Source organism: Balearica regulorum, chromosome 14, assembly GCF_011004875.1.
Source record: "Balearica regulorum gibbericeps isolate bBalReg1 chromosome 14, bBalReg1.pri, whole genome shotgun sequence".
NCBI classification, from domain to species: Eukaryota; Metazoa; Chordata; class Aves; order Gruiformes; family Gruidae; genus Balearica; species Balearica regulorum.
The window spans coordinates 11,626,153-11,646,192 of NC_046197.1; the positions used below are offsets into that span (position 1 = coordinate 11,626,153).

Here is a 20,040-nt window from a genome sequence, read left to right on the forward strand (position 1 = left end):
CTGTGCTGACGGGATCTCGGTGCTGGAGTGGCAGTGAGGAGTGTACAGGGCCTGAACACCGGGTTGGAGCTGATGCTGGCATGGTCCTTCCCAAACCAAGTCCTTCAGAGCAGCCTGTGGATGAGCCCCTCAAGCTCGGTGGGACACAGGATGAAGTGCTACAGGCCCTGCCTGTGCTGCCTGCTCCCCCCATGCCTGCCCGCCCTCCTTGCGCCAGCGTTTCCAAGCCAGGCCAGAGCCGGAGCCGCCCTAAGAGGCTGCAAGAATTTGTGAGCAGCTGTAGAGCAGCTGCCGGGGCCAGCGCGGGGGCCGGGGCTGTGGCAGGCACCCCACAAGCAGCTCAGCTGGCTTTGGGGGTGGATGCGGTAGGATCCCACTCAGGGACATGGTGGGAGCCCTGAGCCCACCGCCGCCAGGCTTTGTTCTCTGAGCAGCGCGGCCACGGCCCCTCCCCAGGCTCCACCTCCGCAGCCCACCCGAGACCCTCCTTCCGCTGCCTGTGCACAAGCTCCTCACATGGTGCGCAGAGCTGGTGGGCAAGAGCTGCTCTCAGCAAAGCGCAGAGGCACCTTGGAGGGTAGAGGCGTCATCAGTAGGGACCAGAGGCAACAGGTCACCAACCAGAAGGAGCTGAGCCTCCAGCGGGTGCAGGCCTTGCAGCAGCAGCAGCACAAGGGAGATGCTTGGCTCTCCCTTGGGGAGAGGCAGGCTGGCTGTGGCACCATGGTTCTGCCCTGGCCCTGCTCCAAGGTGGGGTACCCCAGGGCTGAGCTGGCACAACCCGTTTCCAGGCCATGCTACCCCAGCGGGCTCCGTCTTGCACGGCTGCCTCCCCCTGCCCCTTTCCTGCCCTCCTCTCATGGTTTGCTGTCCTAGCTGAGCCAGGGCTGGCTCGGTGGCTGCTCACATGGGGCCACAGTCACCTCACCTTACCCTGCGCTTCCCCTGACCTTGGCTGCGCAGCTGGGAGTCACGCTCGGGCACTTACCACCTCCCTGCTCGTGCTGGCTCTGCCAGGCAGACACCGGCTGTTTCTGTCCCTTTTCGCAGCCATGTCCTTGCTGCTCCTTGGTGTGACCATCCCATCGTCGCCGTGTGCCCCAGCCCAGCCCCAGCCTGCCTCCATCACTCCTGCTTTCCCCTCCTCACCTTTGACGGGGTTTTGCACTTCTGCAGCTGGCACCACAGAGACATGGCACCGCAGGCACAGGCCATCTCTAGGTGATGCTGGGAGGCATTTGGCTTCCCGCAGCCAGCTCCTGCCCCCGGCAGAACCTTCCAGTAGATTACAATTGCTCATCGTGGCAAGAGCTGCAATTATTAATGACCGTTCCAGCTGCCAGAGCAGAAGGAGTGGCTCTTCCCCACACCCACTGCCCCGGAGCCCATTCCAGCTGGAGGTGCCGGCGCAGCCTCGCACCCGTCCTTCGGGACAGCAGCTGCATCGCATGAGCAAACGCTTGGCTGCTCTACGCCAGAGCGCGCCCAGAGCCGGTGCATGTGGCCCACGCGTGCCCCATGACTTCTTGTCCTCTGTGCAAGACTCGGGGCAAGGGCACAGCAGGGACCAGGGGACACCACCCAGTGAGCGGGGATGTCCCTGCAGGGTTGGACATCTGCCCCGTTTCCCCTTGCTGCAGCTTTGCCCTGTGGATTAATTGCCACCTCTGTTAGCAGTCTTGCCTGCTATGAAGACAGCGGGATGAGCCAGGTGACATGAGGGGTCCAGCCCAGGCTGACACAGGCAGAGGACAAATCCAAGGCAAAGATTTCCCCCGGAAAGCTGGAGTGAGCTGAGTCAGGCCCTGAGGGAGAGCAGGGCGAGGGTTGAGCGTGACCTTCCCAGCCGGCCGCGCCTCATTCAGTGAAACCACAGGCCTCGAGGCAGCCGGCACTTGCAGAGAAGTGTTTATTAAAGGCACTAAAAGCACCGTGGCTACATCAGAGGCAGCCCGATCGGAGAGTGTGGGTTTGGGAGAGGCATTTACAGGCCTGGGACAGCGGTGGCAGGCGCTCTTTGGTAGGAAATTGTTCCCAAGCCTTGTGGGAACCCGCCGGTCAGCCAGCCATCAGCACACGCTGCCAGCCCGTGGCCAGGAGGGCTTGGCACACTGCCCTGCTTCCCGGCACGGCTGGGCCCCAGGAGAGCAGCAGGCCAGTTGGTTGGGGGGACACGAGGCACAGACCCCCCCCGGCACACAGCCGGGGTAGGAAGCCACCGCAGTGGTTTGCAGGGTGGCCAGGGGGTTGCCGCGGGCAGGGCGCTGGCAGGGAAGCAGGGCCGGGTCTCCAGCCCTGTGCACTAAGCACGCAGCAGGGAAGGTGGGGGAGAGCTTGGCAGGGGGCTGGGAGACTGGTCCTCACCCACTCAGGGATGTGCTAGGAGCATCCCTGCCCCAGTGCTAAGCTGCCAGGCCGCCAGGCCCTAGCCGAGCAAGGGAACAGCCCTGCTGTGCCAGACCCTCCCTGACTCCAGCCTCGGCATGGCCACGGCCACCACGCTGTGTGGCCGGGGGGCAGGAGACCCATGCGGTGTTCCCTTCCGGGGCTCCTAGGGCCAGCTGGGGGTACAGAAGCAGCCACGCAGCTATGAGGGGCTCGAGGCCCAGCGCTGTCTGCAGCTGGAGCTGGGCCAGGAGCTGCCAGGAAAGAGGTGGGAGCAAGGGGAAGGGGTGAGGGTCCAGCCTGGCTCCCTGGGGGCAGTGGGGGGAGTGGGGGGGTTGGGGAAGAGGAGCATGCAGGGCCAGGGGCACACGTGGGCGCAGCTGAACTCCCACCCCTCACACATGGGAGAAAGCGTGGCTCTTGCAGAGCGGTTTGTCCTTCTTGGAGTAGAACGTTTTCCCTTCCAGGTTGGTCTGGCAGATCTGGGGAGGAGAGTGCAGGTGGTCAGGTCAGGGGGGCTGAGCCACCAGTCCCCCCCGCCACCCAGGGCTCAGCACCAGCATCGCACAGAAGCCAGGGAACAGCAGGCTCAGAGCAGGGCCCCGAGCCACCAGCACAGAGCCAAGTGGGCAAAACCACGTGGCAGCAGGGACCCCACGCTGCTGGTGTACCCCACACAGGGCATGACTGCCAGGGAGAGCCACGGGCCCCACCAGCAGCCGGGGAGGGAGGCACACGGCTCACCGCACAGACGAAGCAAGTGTCATGCCAGCTGAACCCCAGCGCCTCCAGAAACCGGTCCCCAGCGTCAATCTTGAAGTCACAGCCACGGCACTTGGTGCCAAACATCTTCTCGTAGTCTGTGAGGAGAGGTAGAGCCCAGGTCAGCAATCCCCCACACTGCAGCCCCTCGTCCCCGGGGAGCAGGGCTGCAGCACAGCTGGGATCCCGCAGGCACAGCCTGGGGACATTTTGCTGCCCAGCCCCAGGGGGACAATGCCTGAGACACCCGGGTGAGATCCCTGTGCCGGCCGCCACCAGGCCACAGGAAAGAGGTAAACCTCATCTCCCAGGATGCAGTACTCCCCTTTGATGTACATCCTCCGTCATCACCATGGCAACATGGGAGCGATGTCACTACCCAGCAACCAGGGAGGACAGGGATGGAGGGCTCAGGGCTACAGGAGGGAGGTCCCTGCCTTCCCCATGGCCTGGGGAGATCCCCGCAGCACAGGGCATCACCCCCCAGCCCCATGGGCAGATGCTGAGCCCCGACATTCCCTGGTGCCCCGGAGCCACGCGGGGTGGCACGTGGGGTCCCCGGGTCCTACCTCTCTCACAGTAGGGCTGTCCCTCCTCCATGTAGAAGGCACGGTTGCGGATGGGAGTTTTGCAGGCAGCACAAGTGAAGCACTGCACGTGCCAGGTCATCTTCAGTGCATGCATGACCTCCTGGAGGTGAACTGCTGTCAGCTGGTGGCAGGACCACCCTGCATCATGGGGAACCCCCACCCAGGGCAGAAAGGGACAAGGGATCCCTGGAGATGGGATCAGGATGGGAAAGGACAGAGCTGGGGACCCGTAGGTGAGCGGGGAGCAGGGACAGGAGGCATGGGGCAGGCTGAGGGACACTCACCCCGGTGATCTTCTTCTTACACTTGGTGCAGCTGGGCGCGTAGCGCGTGTCATAGCACTTGGGGCAAAAGATGGAGCCTTTCTCCTCGAAGAAGCCACCCTCATCCAGCACCTTCCTGCACTGGCAGCAGGTGAACTCCTCGGGGTGGTAATAATGTCCCAGCGCCACCAGGTAGCGTCCTCTGCAGGACAGAGCCATGTCAGCCACACTGGGGCCCAGGACACCGGCGTGGCAGCGGTGGTGGCCAGGACTCACCTGATGACCTTGTTGCACTTGTAGCAGAGGGGCGTGCGGCCGGGCCCTTCAGGGGCTTGCTGGGCTGCCTGCACGATGGAGCTGCGGTTCTGCATGGGGGTCGGTGTGGCCGGCTGGCTGTGCTTGCTCACCACCGTGCTTGTCTTGTCTGGGGCATAGCGCTCGGCGAATGAAGGGTCCACAGCCCAGGGTGGGCGGCTAGTAGGGCCAGGGGTGGCAGCGGGGGTCCTGGGGGCTGCACACATATGCAAGTCTCCAGGACAGTGCTCCCGATCCCTCAGCAGCCCCTTCCCAGCGCCCGTGGCTGGGCAAGCAGCATCCCCCAGCACCCCCACTCCTCTCCCCCTGAGCCCAGAGGAAACATCTTACTCACCCAGTCCCGACTCAGTCTTCATTGCTGCTCCAGGGGATGGGTCCAGCACGGAGACCTGGCTACAGAACAAGCAGTTAATCCAGCCTGCCCCACTCACCCCACTGCCCAGTTGGCCTGTGTGTGCAGGCAGGGCCCCCCACCCCAACAAGCAGGCAGGAGCTGGCCAAGCCCCCGTGCCCAGCTGGTAACTCGCTTGGTGATGGGGTATCAAGCCAAGCACCTTCAGCCCTATGAAAACACAGCATCTCCAGGGTCTCTGGCACGCATCACGGTGGTCTGGGGAGCGGTGGGAGGGAACGCAGGCCTGCTAGGGTCCCACATCCAGCTCTGGGCTGCTCCAGCCTGACCAGGTACACCAGGGAGGACACAGACCCCGGCTGCCTGCTCACACGTGATGGTCACCCCCAGCCTCATTTGCGGTGCAAAGGGGCTTGGACCTGACCCAGCACAGGGAGCCCCAAGGTCCAGCTCCGGCAGAACTGGGGACAAGCAGGGCTCTGCCATCCCTTGCTGGCTAGGCAGGGCCTTTGCCCCCTGGTAGGCTGCCAGCACTGGGTTTGGGAGCAGGCAGGGCAAGCTGGGGCCAGAGAGGCACAGCCCACCAGAGAGAGGAGAAAGCCGGTGGCTCTGTGCCTCTCCAGGGCAAAGCCAAGGAGACAGCTACAAAACCAGGAGCATTGATTTGCAGCAGAGCAAACCGGGCAGAGCTGGGACCCAGCGGTCATGGCGCCAGGACAGGAGGCATTGCAGAGAGCCAAAGGCGGTAAAAAAAGGGGTGCTGTGTACCACCTCTGCCTGGCTGCACAGGGCAAGGAGTGCCCCCTCCACTCAACCCTGGCTCCCTTCCCTGCACCCACACAGGGAGAAGCCGGCGGCACTCACCCAGCTCTGCCGGGCCACCCCAAAGCCCCATGCCAGGCTGACAGGACATTGTGCTTCAGGTCCAGACACTGCCCAAACATCACAACACTCCCAGCAAGGTTTTGCCAGTGCCACCAGCCACCCCCAACCCACTGTGTCCAGGACACCATGGCGCAGCTCGGCATCCCCAGCTCGGTGCCAGCAATGCCCATCGGGCCCTGTCCGGGACATGCAGCCCTGTAGCTCCTGCTGCTGCCCTGACACACGTTCCCCTTACCTGGGCTTTTTAACAAACACATCATCATGATCCTCCACTGAGTGCAGCAGGAGAGAAAGGAGGAGACAGAGTCAGTCTGCAGCAACCAAGGCCCAGGGACAGCAGGAAGGCAAAGGCAGGAAAACGGACGTCTCCTCCTGCCACCCTCCTGCCCCAACGCCAACGCCCAGCCCTGCCGGGCCACGGGGCAGAGCACAGCCCCAGCCCTGCGGCACCACCACGAGCCCACACACAGCCCCAGGCAGCCCCAAGGGCTGAACTGCCCCAGAGGCGCCACACGGGCCCAAAACCAAAGCCCCTGCTACCGCATCACCCCACAGCCTCTGACACCCCTCAGACACTGGCTGCCCTGGCAAAGCCAGGCCCTCCTAAGCAGCCAGCCAGCACCGGGCCCTGCAGGAACTCACTGCCGTCTGTGCCCGTCAGCCGGGCCAGTTTGCGGAAGGAGCGGGACTGGGAGGTCCCGGTGCGGGGCTGCCAGTCCTCAGCGTCCTCTATCAGCCGCAACTTCCCGGGGTCGCACGTGGGGGTGCTGGGGGGCTCCAGCGGCTGCGGGGGCTGCCTGTGAGTGACAGAGGGCAGGCGCTCAGCTGGCACCGAGCACGCACCCTGCTTTGGTACACGGAAGCGCTCCCAAAGGGGCCCTCGCACATGCTGACTCCCTTGCCAGACCCCAGCACTCACCATGGCTCCCCCGTGCCCCAGCTGGACCCACGGGTATCCCTGTGGCATCAGAAAAAAACGGCGGCACAACAGTCAATGGTTGACCCATGGCTCAGTGTATCATTCCTGTACCTATCCCCAGCCCCACAAGCCACACGAAGATGCCGACAACATTCACTCCCAACCAGCCTTGCAGCCACCCCGCAGCCCCACGGGACATTGTGACCCAGGTCCAGGTGCTGCCCAGCACCTCCTGACACCCCCAGCAAGGTGTTGCCAGTGCCACCAGCTGCCCCTACCCCCTGTGTCTGGGACACCTCGCTGCAGCTTGGTGTCCTCAGCTCAGTGCCAGCAGGTCCTGCCCAGCACACTTGACATGGGGACATTCCCCTGTAAAGGACACCCTGTTTGGGGACAGCCTGCCTGGCAGGCAGGTGCCTGGGCAGGATCCTCCCAAGGTGACAGTAGGTGCAGTGGCTGAGCGCTGGCAGTGCCCGTTGCAGGGCCAGCGCAGAGCGGGCTCTGCAGTTCCAGCAACAGCTCGGCTCTGGTCAGAGGGAGAGGACAGAGAGGGAACAGGATCATGGAGCAGACAGGAGAGAAGAAACAGCAACAGGGCAGAGAGCTTCCTCAGCATCACCGCAAGCAGTGGGGTCAAACCAGTTGGTGACACTCACCCAGCTCTACCCAGCTGCCTGGCAGCCCCATGCCAGGCTCACAGGACATCATGCCTGAGGTCCAGGCATTGCCCAGCACCTCCCACCACCCCCAAGCCGGGTTTTCCCAGTGCCATCAGCCTCCTCCAGTACCCATATACCAGAGAGGCCAAGGTGCAGAATGGCACCCCCAGCTCAGAGCCAGCAGTGCCCAGAGTTCTTCCTGGGACATGCAGCCCTGTATACCGCTCCTCTGCCACCCTGGCACATGCTCCCCTTACCTGGGCTTTTTAACAAGCTCATCCTTACGATCCTCCACTGAGCACGGCAGGAGAGAAAGGAAGAGACAGAGTCAGTCTGCAGCAACCAAGGCCCAGGGACAGCAGGAAGGCAAAGGCAGGAAAACGGACGTCTCCTCCCGCCACCCTCCTGCCCAACACCAACACCCAGCCCTGCCGGGCCACGGGGCAGAGCACAGCCCCAGCCCTGCGGCACCACCACGAGCCCACACACAACCCCGGGCAGCTCCTGCCAGCTCAGCCTCCCTGGAGGGCTGACTTGGAGCTAAAAATCAAGCACTCGTTGCCACATCACCCCACAGCCTCTACCAGATCCTGGTTACCCCAGCAAACTCCAGCTGCCCCAGCCAACACCGGGCCCTGCAGGAACTCACTGCCGTCTGTGCCCGTCAGCTGGGCCAGTTTGCGGAAGGAGCGGGACTGGGAGGTCCCGGTGCGGGGCTGCCAGTCCTCAGCATCCTCTATCAGCCGCAACTTCCCGGGGTCGCACGTGGGGGTGCTGGGGGGCTCCAGCGGCTGCGGGGGCTGCCTGTGAGTGACAGAGGGCAGGCGCTCAGCTGGCACCGAGCACGCACCCTGCTTTGGTACACGGAAGCGCTCCCAAAGGGGCCCTCGCACATGCTGACTCCCTTGCCAGACCCCAGCACTCACCATGGCTCCCCCGTGCCCCAGCTGGACCCACGGGTATCCCTGTGATATTGGAAAAGTCAATGGCATAACAGTCAATGGTTGACCCACGGCTCAGTGCATCCCTCCCATACACACCCCCCAGCCTCACAGAGACATGAGCCACACGAAGATGCCGACAACATTCACTCCCAACCAGCCTTGCAGCCACCCCGCAGCCCCACTGGACATTGTGACCCAGGTCCAGGTGCTGCCCAGCACCTCCTGACACCCCCAGCAAGGTGTTGCCAGTGCCACCAGCTGCCCCTACCCCCTGTGTCTGGGACACCTCGCTGCAGCTTGGTCTCCTCAGCTCGGTGCCAGCAGTGCCAGTGGGTCCTGCCCAGCACACTTGGCATTGGGATAGCTCAGTGTGGGAGAACCCAGCTGAGGACAGAGGAGGAGGAGAGAAAAGAAGCAACAGAGCAAAGAGCTTCCCCAGAGTCACCACAGGCAGGCAGCGCGAGGGTGAACCAGCTGTGTGGGCTAAGTCCCGAGTGGGCACCCTCGTGGCTCCTGCTGCCGCCCTGGCACATGCTCCCCTTACCTGGGCTTTTGAACAAGCTCATCCTTATGATCCTCCACTAAGTGCAGCAGGAGAGAAAGGAGGAGACAGAGTCAGTCTGTGGCAACCGAGGCCCGGGGACAGCAGAAAGGGAAGGGAAAGGAGGAAAACTGACCTCTTCTCCCACCTCAACGTCCCAATCTCATACCCCTGCCCAGCAGTGGGGCAGAGCATAGCCCCAGCCCAGCAGCACCACTACGAGCCCCCACATGGCCCCAGTCCACGCAGAGCCCTGAGCAGCTCCTGCCAGCTCAACCCTGCCCAGAGTTACCACATGGGGCCAAAAATCAATTCTCAAGTGCCACATAGGCCTCCACTGGGTTCTTAATACCATGGCAAAGCCCAGCACCCCCAGCCAGCACCGGGCCCTGCAGGAACTCACTGCCGTCTGTGCCCGTCAGCCGGGCCAGTTTGCGGAAGGAGCGGGACTGGGAGGTCCCGGTGCGGGGCTGCCAGTCCTCAGCGTCCTCTATCAGCCGCAACTTCCCGGGGTCGCATGTGGGGGTGCTGGGGGGCTCCAGCAGCTGTGGGGGCTGCCTGCGAGTGACAGAGGGCAGGTGCTCAGCTGGCACCGAGCACGCACCCTGCCTGGCACTACAGCACAAGGTGGCTCTCCCAAAGGTGCTCTCACACACACCAACCCCTTGCCAGACCCTGGTACTCACCGCTGCTCCCCCATGCCCCAGCTGGACCCATGGGTATCCCTGTGGCACCAGAAAAAATGGCGGCACAACAGTCAACAGTTGACCCATGGCTCAGTGCCTCCCTCCCATACGTACCTCCAGCACCACAGAGACATAAGCCACACGAAGATGCCGACAACATTCACTCCCAACCAGCCTTGCAGCCACCCCGCAGCCCCACGGGACATTGTGACCCAGGTCCAGGTGCTGCCCAGCACCTCCTGACACCCCCAGCAAGGTGTTGCCAGTGCCACCAGCTGCCCCTACCCACCGCATTCGTGACACCTCCATGCAGTTTGGCCTCCCCAGCACCGTGCCAGCAGGTCCTGCCCGGCATACACGGAATGTGAACGCATTCCCCTGTTAGTACGTCCCTGTTGGGGACAGCCACAGCCTGCCTGGCAAGTGGATGCCCGGGCAGGACCCTCCCGAGGTGATGGTCAGAGCAGTGCCCAAGCACCATCAGTGCCCATCGTGGGGCGAGTGCAGGGCAGGCTCTGCAGCTCTGCCAACAGTTCAGCTCTGGTGAGAGTGAGAGGACAGAGAGGGAACAGGAGGATGGAGAAGGAGGAGAGAAGAAACAGCAACAGGGCAAAGAGCTTCCAGAGTCACCACAAGTACCAAGGGTGAACCAGCCAGGTGGGCTGAGCCAGGGCTCAGTGGGCACCCTTGTGGCTCCTGCTGCCGCCCTGGCACACATTCCCCTTACCTGGGCTTTTTAACAAGCTCATCCTTACGATCCTCCACTGAGCACGGCAGGAGAGAAAGGAGGAGACAGAGTCAGTCTGCAGCAACCAAGGCCCAGGGACAGCAGGAAGGCAAAGGCAGGAAAACGGACGTCTCCTCCTGCCACCCTCCTGCCCCAACGCCAACGCCCAGCCCTGCCGGGCCACGGGGCAGAGCACAGCCCCAGCCCTGCGGCACCACCACGAGCCCACACACAGCCCCAGGCAGCCCCAAGGGCTGAACTGCCCCAGAGGCGCCACACGGGCCCAAAACCAAAGCCCCTGCTACCGCATCACCCCACAGCCTCTGACACCCCTCAGACACTGGCTGCCCTGGCAAAGCCAGGCCCTCCTAAGCAGCCAGCCAGCACCGGGCCCTGCAGGAACTCACTGCCGTCTGTGCCCGTCAGCTGGGCCAGTTTGCGGAAGGAGCGGGACTGGGAGGTCCCGGTGCGGGGCTGCCAGTCCTCAGCGTCCTCTATCAGCCGCAACTTCCCGGGGTCGCACGTGGGGGTGCTGGGGGGCTCCGGCATCTGCATGGACTGCCTGTGAGTGACAGAGGGCAGGTACTCAGCCAGCACCAAGCACGCGCCCTGCCTGGCACTGCAGCATGGGGCAGCTCTCCCAAAGGTGCCCTCACACACACCAACCCCCTCGCCAGACCCCAGCACTCACCACTGCTCCCATATGCCCCAGCCAAACCCCTGGGCATCCCTGTGGCATCAGAAAAAACGGCGGCACAACAGTCAATGGTTAACTCATGGCTCAGTGCCTCTTTCCCATACGCACCCCCAGCCCCACGGAGAAGCCAGCAGCATTCACACCAGACCAGCCTCCCAGCCACAACTCAGGCCCACAGAAAAGCCAGTGACACTCACCCAAGCTCTACCCACCCACCCTGCAGCCCCACGTCAGGCTCACAAGGCATTGTGTCCCAGGTCCAGGAGCTGCCCAGCACCTACTGACACCCTCAGCAAGGTGTTGCCAGTGCCAGCAGCCTCTTCCAGATCCCATTTGCTCAAGAAGCAACAGTGCAGCTTGGCCTCGTCAGCTCAGTGCCAGTAGTGCCCAGCGGGTCCTGCCCAGCACACCCAGCATGGGGACACCCTGTTGGGGACAGCCTGCCTGACAGGTGGGTGCCCAGGCAGGACCCTCCTGAGGTGACAGTCAGAGCAGTGGCTGAGCGTTGGCAGCGCCCATCGCAAGGTGAGCACAGGGTGGACTCTGTGGTTCTGCCAACAGCTTGGCTTTGGGGAGAGGACAGAAAGGGAACGGGAGGACAGAGAAGGAGAGGAGAGAAAAAACAACAGGGCAAAGAGCTTCAGTGGCATCACTGCAAGCAGTGAGTGCAAACCAGCCACATGGGCTGAGCCCCAAGTGGGCATCTCCGTGGCTCCTGCTGCTGCCCTGACACATGTTCCCCTTACCTGGGCTTTTTAACAAGCTCATCCTCATGATCCTCCACTGAGTGCAGCAGGAGAGAAAGGAGGAGACAGAGTCAGTCTGCAGCAACCAAGGCCCAGAGACAGCAGGAAGGCAAAGGCAGGAAAACGGACGTCTCCTCCCGCCACCCTCCTGCCCAACACCAACACCCAGCCCTGCCGGGCCACGGGGCAGAGCACAGCCCCAGCCCTGCGGCACCACCACGAGCCCACACACAACCCCAGGCAGCTCCTGCCAGCTCAGCCTCCCTGGAGGGGCCACACAGGGCCAAAACCAACACTCCAGTGCCACGATGCACCATGGCCTTTGTGCAGCACCAGTTGCCCCAGCAAAACCAGGCAGTCAGGCAATGCTGGGCCCTGCAGGAACTCACTGCTGTCTGTGCCCGTCAGCCGGGCCAGTTTGCGGAAGGAGCGGGACTGGGAGGTCCCGGTGCGGGGCTGCCAGTTCTCAGCATCCTCTATCAGCTGCAACTTCACAGGGTCGCACGTGGGGGTGCTGGGGGGCTCCAGCGGCTGCGGGGGCTGCCTGCGAGCAACAGAGTTGTCTGTCAAGTCTGACAGATCCCCACGGCATCACCTCCCTGGGGCAGCCCCACACTTTTCCTGGCACAGAACCCACAGCACACACCAGAACCTGAGACACTGCACGATGCCTTCCTCCCCACGCCCCCTGCTCCTCCTTCGCATAGGAAGGGCCCATTAAGGACTGACTCAGGACTGACCACCATTCCTGGCAGTCTAAGACTGGCCCCCAAGGGCCAGGAGGGGAAAGGACAGGGCACGAATCAGCCAAGGTCAAAAAATCACCATTAGAGCATCAGAGGAGCTGCAGGAGTGCCCAGCGAACACCTGTGGTGCCCGTGGTAATGCCACCCGCCTGCCTGGCCCTGGTGAGGACCCTCACCCAGCCGAGCCACATCTCGGGGAGGAGGGAAGGGACCACACGTGAGGACACTCCAGGGCCTCAGCAGCCGGCAGAGACAGGCAGCGCTCGCCCTTCAGGCTAGGAACAGCGTGCTGCCAGGAACGACCCACCCCCATGGGCAGAGCAGCGTTGCTGCCTGTCCCCAGGCTGGCCCTGCCCTGGAGAATGGGGCACTAGCAGGGAAGAGGCATGCAGGGAGGATAGAGAGAGCAGGTAAAAGGCTTACTGACTTGTCAAGGCTCAGCACCTGTAGGGGAGAGGGAAAGAGAAAGGGAAGAGAGAAAGAAAGAAAAAGGAAGGTGAAATTAGACCCGCAGTACCTGAGAAGCTTCCAGAGCTCACCTATGGCCTGCACCAGTCCCCCTACCCCCAAGAACTATGCCCAGCTCTCCCAGGGCTGGGAGCACACTGGGACGCAGGGGCAGATTCCTCCCTCAGCCCCCCAAAGCACTCCTGGGTGCCCAGGACAGCCAGGGCTGCATCCCCCCCCATTGCCCAGTTTCAGGGCACCACAGCAGCTCTCAGCAGGGACCAGCAGCTGCCAGACACACGGCAGCCAGGTGGGCAGCCTGCAGAGGTGGGAGCTTCTTCCCTGCAAGCAGGGTGAGGATGGCGCTGCGCAGGGCTTGAGGGCTTCCCTTTGTCCAGCCCATCCCGGCAGCTGGGGGACCGGCAGGATGTCCCTGGGCAGGCACTGGTTGGTGGACACAACTCAGCCACTGCTTCCCTGCTGCTGCAGATGCCAGTGAGCGTCCTGCTACAACCACCGTGTCATTCCCTGCGGGACTCCCCACAGGCTGACACATCCCTGAGCGAGGGACCAGCATGTGCGTGGCTGTGTATCCCCACGTGTGACAGTCCTGTTGTGCCACCTCAGCACCAGCCATCAGGGGACCCTGGCACAGGCACCATCACCCACTCCCACCCACGGGTGCCTGGCATGCAAGGCGCAGCAGGACCAGGCAGCAGGCTCCCCCGATCCTCGGGGAGCAGGACGGACAGCAACATACCCATTGTGCTGGGGGGTGCAGGTAGGCGCCAGGGGCGTGTACGTCACAGGTTTCGTCACCAGCCCGGACCGTGGGTTCGGAGGCGAGCCGGCCCCAAAGGGCCGAGCTGTTTTGTTGAGGGCGGTGCTGGGAGCGAAGTTATATTTCAGGGGTTCAGAGCAGGGGAGTGAGTCCTGAGCGAGACAAAACATACAGACACAGGCTCACACGTCAAGCAGCATGCAAGGGGCAGCCCCGGGCCAGGCAGCGCAGCAGGCAGCCAGGTAGGGAAGTCGGACAGCACAGCACGTGCACCTCAGATACCAGCTCTGCCAGGCTGGCACCTCTCTCCACAGGGCTCCCAGCCCAGTGACAGCAGTCACAAGCCCAGCCCGACGGTCACTGGAGGATTAGTAGAGTGACACGGATGCTCGCTACTGCCCGCGACAGGGTGGTGCATGCACACACGCCGATTGTAACTGTCCCACGGCATGAAGCTGAATGCATGCAGGAGGTTTCCATCCAGGAGCCACCGGTCACTGGCCCCAGCCCTGCCTCCCCGTGCCAGGGCACTCCCCAGCACTAGCAAACATGAGGCCCTGAGGCTGTGCTGCGGCTGCCTGGCCTCCTTCCCTGCATCGGCCCCTCTGCACCCCTGCCCGCACCCAGCACCAGCAGGGGCACAGACAGGCAGCAGCCAGGGTCCAGGCACCCACTGGACAGACCCCGCTCCCTCCAATCCCGTGGTGCCAGGGGTCAGAGCTGTTCCTCCAGTGGGGAGTCTTCCAGCCCTCCAAACACACCCCAGTCCCTCAGAAGCCTGCAGGCCCCAGGAACAAAGTCCATTTGTCCATCTATGCTCAGAGATTCCCCTCCCCTGAGACAAGGCTGAGCTGTCGCTGCAGCGCCAGGAGCAACACGTACCTTCTGCGGCTTCCCCAGGTGGTTCTGGGCTCTGCAAGAGAGGAGACAGCTGGGCAGGTGTGGGAACCGGTCCAGCCACTGCTGGGATGCTGGTACCCCAGGGACACAGCATGCACCCAAGGGGAGCCATGGCTGGCTGGCACTGCCCCATGGCTCGCGGGTGAGGACCAGCAGCCAGGGTGAGCCTCATCCAGCCAAACAGAGCCCTTGGGCCCATCCAGGGGCTGCCAGACTCTGAGCAAGGAGCAGTGATGCCAGGAGACGGCAATGCCAGGAGATGGTACTGGGCAGAGGGCCCTGGCTCTGCTCTGGCCCCACCGGGACCCCAGGTTTGCAGGACCCACAAATCATACCTGCTCAGGGTGAGGCAGAGCCTGTCCCCGCAGGCGCGGATCCTGTTCTGGGCCTCGATGTGCGTCATGGAGCTGGTGCTCTCCCCGTCGATGTACAGCACCCAGTCGCCCACTCCCACACCAGCCTGGGCCGCCTTCCCACCCGGCGTCAGCTGCAGGACAAACAGAGTCAGGGAGAGCCAGGCCGGTTGAGTGGCAACACAGGAGCAGAGGGACGCCCTTGTCCTCATGATAGCAAGGGTCTGCTGGGGCCCAGGCTTGCTCATGCAAGGCCCAGCCCAGAACACACACACAGGCCTGGCCTGGGGGAGGTAGGGACCCACGGCTAGCAGCCATGCCAGCACCCAGGGTTCCCGTCCCCATGATGCTGAACAGCAGAGGCAGCTGGCTCAGTCTCATCAGGAGGCCCAGCCACCCCTCAGAGCCATCCCCACGGTCCCAGGGCAGGAAGGAGTGTAGTGAGTCAGGGCCTATTCGGCAGCCCACGTCTCACTGTGAACCACAGGCATGTCCAGCCCTCCGCCTGGCGCAAGGGGGCAGACAGGGGACGCACCCCCAGGTACTCCCCCCAGCCCTCCACACTCCCATCCCGTTCCCCTCCCGGTACCGGCAGGCACAGACACTACCTCATCCCCACAGAGAGCTGGGAGCCCCCCCCAGGGCAGGGAGACACCCGCCACCACCCACGCCACTCCCCAGAGCTCACCCCACTGGGGCAGCCAGGAGCATGGCCACAGGTTCCCCTGCCCAGCCACGGTGCCAGGGATGCGCCTTGCCCCCAGCATGGCTCTATGTCAGCCCTGTGCTGGGAAGCAGAGGCTGCCCTCCCCTCCCACCAGGGATGCGTAGCTGAAGGCAACCAGGGCCCTGAGCGCCGCACGCAGCACCCAGGCCCTGACAGACAGACAGACGTGGGCAGGCTGCAGCCATTCCTGCTCCTCCAGCACGGAAGAACTCGAGGCGCTTGGACCCAGACCAAGTATTTCCTCAAGTCCTGTTCGACATGAACATAAAAGGAGCGAGCCAGATTCCCAGCGCCGTCAGAGGGCTGAAAAATCCCTGCCGCCGAGCCCCAGCCCCTCCTTGCCCGTGCACAGGGCCCGGCTCGCCTCAGAGCTGTGCTCCCCTTCCCGGGGCCAGCACCGGCCCTCCACTTGAGGCCAAACTCCACACCCAGACTGGATGCGGTCCAGCTCCACCTGCATCCCACCACCATCCCCAGCAGGACATAGCTATCCCCTCCGGTGCCCCCACTCCTCCTGCCCGGCACAGGAGGGTGCCCTGGGTAGCAAATGGCACCAACCAGCTCCTGGCCATGCTGCTACAAACCCCGGCTCACTGCCCTGGAGGGCTGGGGAAGGCACGGGGCAGTTGTGTGGATTCGGAGACAGGAGCAGGAGCTGGGAGAGGTTTTCACATGGCTGCCCAGGAAGGAGAGAGCACAGCAGGCTGCGTCATGCAGCCGCACCCAGCCTGGCCAGCACTGCCGTGCTCCCCTTCACTCTCTGCGCCAGGAAACCCCTTTGGCAGGTGCCAGCTCAACTGAGAGTCATGGCAGTGCCAACCCTCCTGCTTCCCGCCTGGCCCTGCTAACCAGGGCTTCCTTCCTCCCCTCTCCGCCCAGCCAGTTCTTTGTTCCCCATCCGTCCGTAACTGCACCCAGCGAGGTGCCCACCAGCCGCCCCCATCCAGGGCTGGGGCACCCCGGACAGAGTATCGCTTAGCATGGAGGGGAGTTGGGCACCTGCACAAGGGCCCACACAGCATCCCCCAGCTCCATCCTGCCTGCAGCACCAAGGGTCTCTCCTCTTCCCTGGATGCCAGATGCCAGGACGTGCCACACAGCACCCAGCTCCCCAGACACCAGCCCTTACCCCAGCTCCACCACAAGCAGCTCAGGACCATGGTCTTGCAGCCTGCTTAGCCAAGGTGTCAGGATCAGCCCCTCGCCATGAGAGGACCAGGGTGGCACCTCTTTCGTGTGACCACGAAGCTGAGGCAGCCTTGCAGCTCACCCAGTAGCGTCACAGCAATGGACACAGCTGAGAGCCAAAGCATGCACCAGTGCTACTTTCCCTTGTGCTCCACAACTCCACAGAGCAAGACCCCACTGCAGCCCTCAAAGTAAGGGCAGGACACCTCCTTCCAGCCCGTCCTGGCAGCCCTGAGGCCTGGCAGGACAGCCTGCCCTGCCGGCAGCACCCTTGCTCAAGGAAGCCGTGGCCAAGGCCAGCAGCATGCTCCAGGCAGGAGCTCTAGGGCTGGGGAATGCCTCCAGGGCGTAGATCAGCACAGGATCACTCCTTCCCACCAGTCAGGGCCCACTGCCCCACAGTCCAGCCTCACTAGAGAGCCCCCCTAAAGCTGCCTACATCCCCTGGGAATGGCCTCGCTGCTCCTGCCTGCCCTGCCCAGGCCAGCAGCGTTCCCAAGCCAAGGGCAGCACTGGCCCGCGCACACAGCGGGCTGTTGCTTCACAAGGCCCCTGCCCTGGGAGGCTCCTCCATCCGACCAGACCCTTTGTTAAGCGCTGGCTCACAGCCAAGAGAAACATATTTTAGAGAATAAACTCGCTGAAGCCGTCTCTGCGTGCTCGGCAGAGATCAGCAGGCCCCGGGGCAGCAGCCCTGGTGACTCCAGCCTTGCACAGTGCCCTCAGGGTCCGTGCTCTGTGCTGGGGTGCTGTGGAGACCCACACCCCTCTGGGACAGACGCACGGTGCCGGGCTCGTGCTGGGAACAGGTCCCCACGCAGTGCCACAAGCAAAGCTGTCCTTCGAGAAGCAGCCTCCGTGCCAGCTGCCCAAGCGTCAGCGGCACGGGCAATGCAGTCGCATTCCAAGGCTTATAAGGCAATTGCGTGGCCAGAGCCACGGCCAGCACCCACTCGGGTGACTGGACCATCCAGGGACAGAGACCCACACACACCCAGGGCCAGACCTGGCCTCGGTGAGCATCACATCAGGAGCAGCTCACACCAGGCACCTCAGCCACGAGCAGCCACCAGCACAACGGCTCTTGCTCAAGCTAGAAAAATAGGCTGGTTTTGCAGAGGAAACCATGTCCCAGTGCAGGCAGCAGTGCAGGCAGCAACGCAGGCTTCTTTTCTTCCCCTCCCTGCCCATTTCAGGGCCAGTTCAGGTGCAGAGCTGGGAGTCACACAGCAGGAGGGAGAGCAGAAGGGCACAAGCTGGGTCCTGGGATGCTGAGCCCAGTGTTGTGGTGCAGAATGGGAAACTGGCCCGGTGGCTGAGAGACAGTGAGAGCGGCTCTCCTCCCCTTGCAGCGGGCACGCTCTGGAAGGGGCCTGCCCTGCACCCTCCCCAACAGCTCGAATGACTCTGCAGAGGCTGTACAGTGTTTCCCATCTGCGGTCCTCTGCCCGGAACACCCCCGTGCTGGACCGTGGCTGATAAGGCTCTGAGGAGGCTATGCAGAGCCAAGCAGGACAGGACGCAGTGTTCCTGGGGCCCTGGCTCATCCACATCCCCCATGTGGGTCTGCCTCAGCCACCCAGGTGCAACCGCCATAGCTCCCACCCGCAAAAGTGGGGGACAAATGGGTGTCACTGGTCTCAACTTCTCTTACCCTGGAGATGGAGAGTGGCATGCTGAAATCCTTCCCTCCCTGCAGCCTGAAGCCCCAGGGCGCTGGCCCGTTCAGCATCACCTTGTAGGACTCCATGTCACCCATCTCTGCAAGGGAAGAGGGTGTGATCCTGGTGTTAAGGTACACAGGAACAATGTGGGGAGAACAGATGAGGAGGGGGCCCGGCGCCTGGCAGGATGGGGCAGGAGAAGACAGGTTGCACTTCCAGCAGTAACTCCACCCCGACCATCCTACACTGTGGTTAGAGACGCACCCCAAATCTATCAGCATCTCCTCCAGCAGCGTCAGAGCTGAGGGGCCCAGGCTAATGCTGACGAGTGCCAGAGAGCCAGGCACAGCCCCGCTGCCACCCACAGTGGAGCGGCTGTGGGCTCTGCTCTCCCTCTCCCAAACCTGAGATGTGCTAACCCTTGTGGCACCCCAGAAACTCACACTGCTGAAAACCAAGACCGTTGCAGACTACTGAGAAGCAGCAGCAGGTACAGAAGGATGGGAACCAGAAGCATTTTTGCCGGATGAATTACCAGCAGTAGCGCAGGAGCTGCGAGATGCCACCCGAGGCGCCTGGCAGAGCAGCCAGCCTGGCACTCCGGCAGCCAGCCGAGCAGATGCTGCCTGGGAGCGAGCCCATCTCCGCACACAGAGCCAGGGCTTCGGCGGAGAGGGAATCCCGGCGCTCCCCTGCCTGCCAGGGCCACGCTGACAGCTGACAGCCCCAGCCTCCCAGCCAGCCCTCACCTGGAAGGAGACACCAGGCCCCTGCGAAGTCCCCCAGGACCTCTCTCGCCGCTGCCAGGCGGGGGAACAGGGCCGGCTCCGGGGTCCGGGGCCCCCCCGCACCGCTCGCAAGGGACGGCGGGCTCCCAGCTGGGAGGCGGCAGAGGCTGCAGGGCCGGGGGCCAGCGTGCCCCCGCTCTCCCCGGGCCGGAGCGGGCTATATAAGGCGTGTAAGACGACACCAGCCCGCTCCCCGCTCGGGAGGGCCGGGGGAAGGCTGCGTGTCAGGCATTCCCGGCGCCCGGCGGCCGCGCAAGTCTCAGCGAGACGCCGGCACCGAGGCGGCCCGGAGCGGGCAGGCAGCTCCCCGCGGGGCTGGGGCCGGGCTGGACTGGGGGTGCCCGGCACCCCCAAGCTGGGCAGATCTCCTACTCCCGAGAGGCTACCGGGTCGGGCTGCCGGCCTGGCCCCACGGGGGAGCCCCGGGCTCCGCTCCGCATCCGGCCCCACGGAGACTCTCAGTCCCCCTCCCCGTCCCATCCCACGCAGCCTCCCTTCCCCGGGGTCGGAGACCCCAGCCCTGCCACACGGGGCTCCCCGCCTTGCCCCACAGCGACCCCGACCCTAGGCCCAGCCCCGCCCTACGGAGACCCCGACCCTGCCCCACACGGGCCAGGGCCCGACCCCACCAACCGCCTTCTCCCAGCCGCAAGGCCTCAGCCCTGCACCCCTCATGCCCCCAAACCCCGGCAGAGGACGGACACCCCGGCCCTCCCGCACTCACTCACCCGCAGCCAGCCGGGCCCCCGGCGGAGCGGGACCGAGCGGGCGGCGCCGCAGCGGGGAGCGGAGCAAAGCGGGCGGATGCGGGACTCGAACTCGGGGTACCGCCCCCTCCCGGCCCGGCCTCACCTTATATAGGGATCGGGAGAGGGCGGAGCCGGCGGACGGCTCAGCCAATCACCACGTGCGCCTGCTTTGCCGGGGTGGGTACCACGGCGCCCCCTGGCGGGGGCCCACGCCCGCCCCCCGCGA

General features: G+C 64.1%; 1 protein-coding gene across 6 annotated transcripts; it reads right to left on the bottom strand.

Moving 5' to 3' along the window:
- Positions 1-1,891: 1,891 nt before the first annotated feature.
- On the bottom strand, positions 1,892-19,894 carry PDLIM7 (PDZ and LIM domain 7). 6 transcript variants are annotated; one of them, XM_075766364.1, is made up of 25 exons: positions 19,794-19,894; positions 18,268-18,374; positions 14,681-14,832; positions 14,328-14,358; positions 12,645-12,661; positions 11,861-12,015; positions 11,472-11,508; positions 10,720-10,758; positions 10,436-10,590; positions 10,029-10,065; positions 9,302-9,340; positions 9,019-9,173; positions 8,619-8,655; positions 8,057-8,095; positions 7,780-7,934; positions 7,388-7,424; positions 6,750-6,840; positions 6,195-6,510; positions 5,788-5,824; positions 4,650-4,708; positions 4,277-4,511; positions 4,022-4,202; positions 3,717-3,837; positions 3,130-3,245; positions 1,892-2,867 (listed from the first exon to the last, which is right to left on the bottom strand). In XM_075766364.1, the coding sequence occupies exons 2-25, from the start codon at positions 18,370-18,372 to the stop codon at positions 2,781-2,783; spliced, it is 2,433 nt and encodes an 810-aa protein (XP_075622479.1). In that variant the 5' UTR covers positions 18,373-18,374; positions 19,794-19,894; the 3' UTR covers positions 1,892-2,780. The 6 variants fall into 6 exon arrangements, with proteins under 6 accessions (XP_075622479.1, XP_075622480.1, XP_075622481.1 ...); XM_075766365.1 differs by lacking the exons at positions 8,057-8,095; positions 8,619-8,655; positions 9,019-9,173; XM_075766366.1 differs by lacking the exons at positions 8,619-8,655; positions 9,019-9,173; positions 9,302-9,340; ... (1 more) ...; positions 10,720-10,758; positions 11,472-11,508.
- Between the last annotated feature and the right edge of the window lie 146 nt (positions 19,895-20,040).

What these genes read in the sequence shown, in the direction of transcription:
- PDLIM7 (XM_075766364.1), bottom strand. Translation starts at nt 18,372, where the DNA reads ATGGGTGACATGGAGTCCTACAAGGTGATGCTGAACGGGCCAGCGCCC. An exon ending in TGGGGCATGGGGGAGCAGCG is followed by an intron (nt 9,174 to 9,301) that starts GTGAGTACCAGG and finishes TGTCACTCGCAG; the next exon opens with GCAGCCCCCACAGCTGCTGG. An exon ending in GAAGACTGAGTCGGGACTGG is followed by an intron (nt 4,512 to 4,649) that starts GTGAGTAAGATG and finishes ATATGTGTGCAG; the next exon opens with CCCCCAGGACCCCCGCTGCC.